Source organism: Kogia breviceps, chromosome 9 (genome assembly GCF_026419965.1).
Source record: "Kogia breviceps isolate mKogBre1 chromosome 9, mKogBre1 haplotype 1, whole genome shotgun sequence".
Taxonomy (NCBI): Eukaryota; Metazoa; Chordata; class Mammalia; order Artiodactyla; family Physeteridae; genus Kogia; species Kogia breviceps.
The window spans coordinates 65,541,640-65,543,647 of NC_081318.1; the positions used below are offsets into that span (position 1 = coordinate 65,541,640).

A 2,008-nucleotide genomic window follows, 5' to 3' on the forward strand; every position below is an offset into this window, starting at 1 on the left:
GGGCTTCCGGGAGCACTAGGAAACCCATGTGGCATTCGCACAGAGTGCCTGGGACAGTCCCTGCACAGTTCCTGGCTGCACTGCTGAGACGAGCTCTTCAGATCCTTCTGAGCGGGACTCCAGAGTCATCCATAGAGTCAGAGAAAGTCAGGAGACAGGCAGGGGCTGGACTCCGCAAGGGCTCCAGGAACGGGGAGGTGAAGGCCCAGGTCTGAGGCACGTGTCCTCAGGTCACAGAGCAGAGGAGGCCCATGCAGTGCCAGGAGTCAAGGTGAGGTTGGCAGGGGAGAGGCCGCCCAGGAGGAGAGCCCCTATGAGGCCCGAGGGCACCTCTCAGAAGAAAACCTGTCCATGGTCCCTATCTGTCACTCCTGCCCACACTCCTGTCAGCGGCCAGACCCCAGTCATCATGCCCCTGGTCGAGATGAGTGAGCTCCGCAAGCCTGAGTCAGACCTTCAGGACTCAATGGAGCCCCAGCTGTTTGGGGCTGAGGGGGAGGAGGCCGCATCCCCTTCCTCCTCCTCCTCCTCCTCCTCCTCTTCTTACTCTGTCCTGTTCCTGAGCTCCCTGGAGGAGGTGGCTGATGCTGGGGAACCCAGTCCCCCCCAGAGCCCCTCGCCCACTGCCCTGACCACCACTCCATGGAGCCAATCTGAAGACAACGGCTTCAGCACCCAAGATGAGGAAGGGCCGAGCACCTGGAATGACCAGGGAGATGCCGAGTCCTTGCTCCAAGATGCACTACATCTGAAGGTAGCTGACCTGGTAGGGTTCCTGCTCCTCAAGTATCGCACAAAGGAGCCTACCACAAAGGCAGAAATGCTGACTATCCTCAAAGATTACCAGGACCACTTCCCCATGGTCTTCAGCTGAGCCTCCGAGTGCATGCAGCTGGTCTTTGGCCTCACCGTGAAGGAAGTGGACCCCAGCGATCATTCCTATGTCCTCGTCCCCACCCTGGGCCTCACCTATGATGGGATGCTGAGTGATGGGCAAAGCGTGCCCAAGACCGGCCTCCTCGTGTTGCTCCTGGGCCTGATCCTCCTAGAGGACAACTTTGTTGCCCCTGAGGAGAAGGTCTGGGGAGCACTTAGCAAGATGGGTGTGTGTGCCAGGAGGTAGCACTGCATCTATGGGGAGCCCAGGGAGCTCCTCACCAAAGTGTGGGTGCAGGAGGGCTACCTGGAGTACCGGCAGGTGCCTCACAGCGACCCCGCCCGCTACAAGTTCCTGTGGGGTCCCTGGGCCCACGCAGAGACCAGCAAGGGGCAGGTTCTGGACTATCTGCTCAGGGTCAATAGCTTGGATCCCCGGTCCTTCCCATCCCTGTGTGCAGAGGCTGTGAGGGATGAGGAAGAGGGAGCCTGAGGCAGAGCAGCAGCCAGGCTCCTTCCAAGCCCACGTCCAGCAGCTTCTCCTGTGGGGCAGGAAGGGAGGCTGATCCTTCACTCTGAATTTGAAGAGGGAGCAGTCAGCCTTCTAAGTAGTGAGGGCCCAGGCAAGTTGGGGGAACACGGTGTGTAGCATCTTTGGGTTCCTGTTCTCTACAATGACATGGAAATTCAACTGTTTCCTTTAGTGATTTTTCAAATGTTGTTCTTTTTAATAGAAGATTTTTTAAAATGCCAATACATTTTATTTATTTATTTTTTTTATTTTTTTATTTATTTTATTTTTTTTTTTTTTGCGGTACGCGGGCCTCTCACTGCTGTGGCCTCTCCTGCTGCGGAGCACAGGCTCCGGACGCGCAGGCTCAGCGGCCACGGCTCACGGGCCCGGCCGCTCCGCGGCATGTGGGATCCTCCCAGACCGGGGCACGAACCCGTGTCCCCTGCATCGGGAGGCGGACTCTCAACCACTGCGCCACCAGGGAAGCCCTACATTTTATTTTTTATACAATTTTTAAAGGTAACATTCAATTTATAGCTATTACCAAATATTGGCTATATTCCCCATGTTGTACAATACATCCTTGTAGCTTGTCTTACACCCAATAGTTTGTGCCTC

At 56.1% G+C, this 2,008-nt stretch overlaps 1 protein-coding gene across 1 annotated transcript; it reads left to right on the top strand.

Moving 5' to 3' along the window:
* The first annotated feature begins 424 nt into the window (after positions 1–424).
* Positions 425–1,369, top strand: LOC131762500 (melanoma-associated antigen 10-like). The gene is given in 2 exon segments (XM_059074074.1): positions 425–550; positions 713–1,369. Coding segments are annotated over 2 exon segments (783 nt in total).
* The last annotated feature ends 639 nt before the right edge of the window (positions 1,370–2,008 follow it).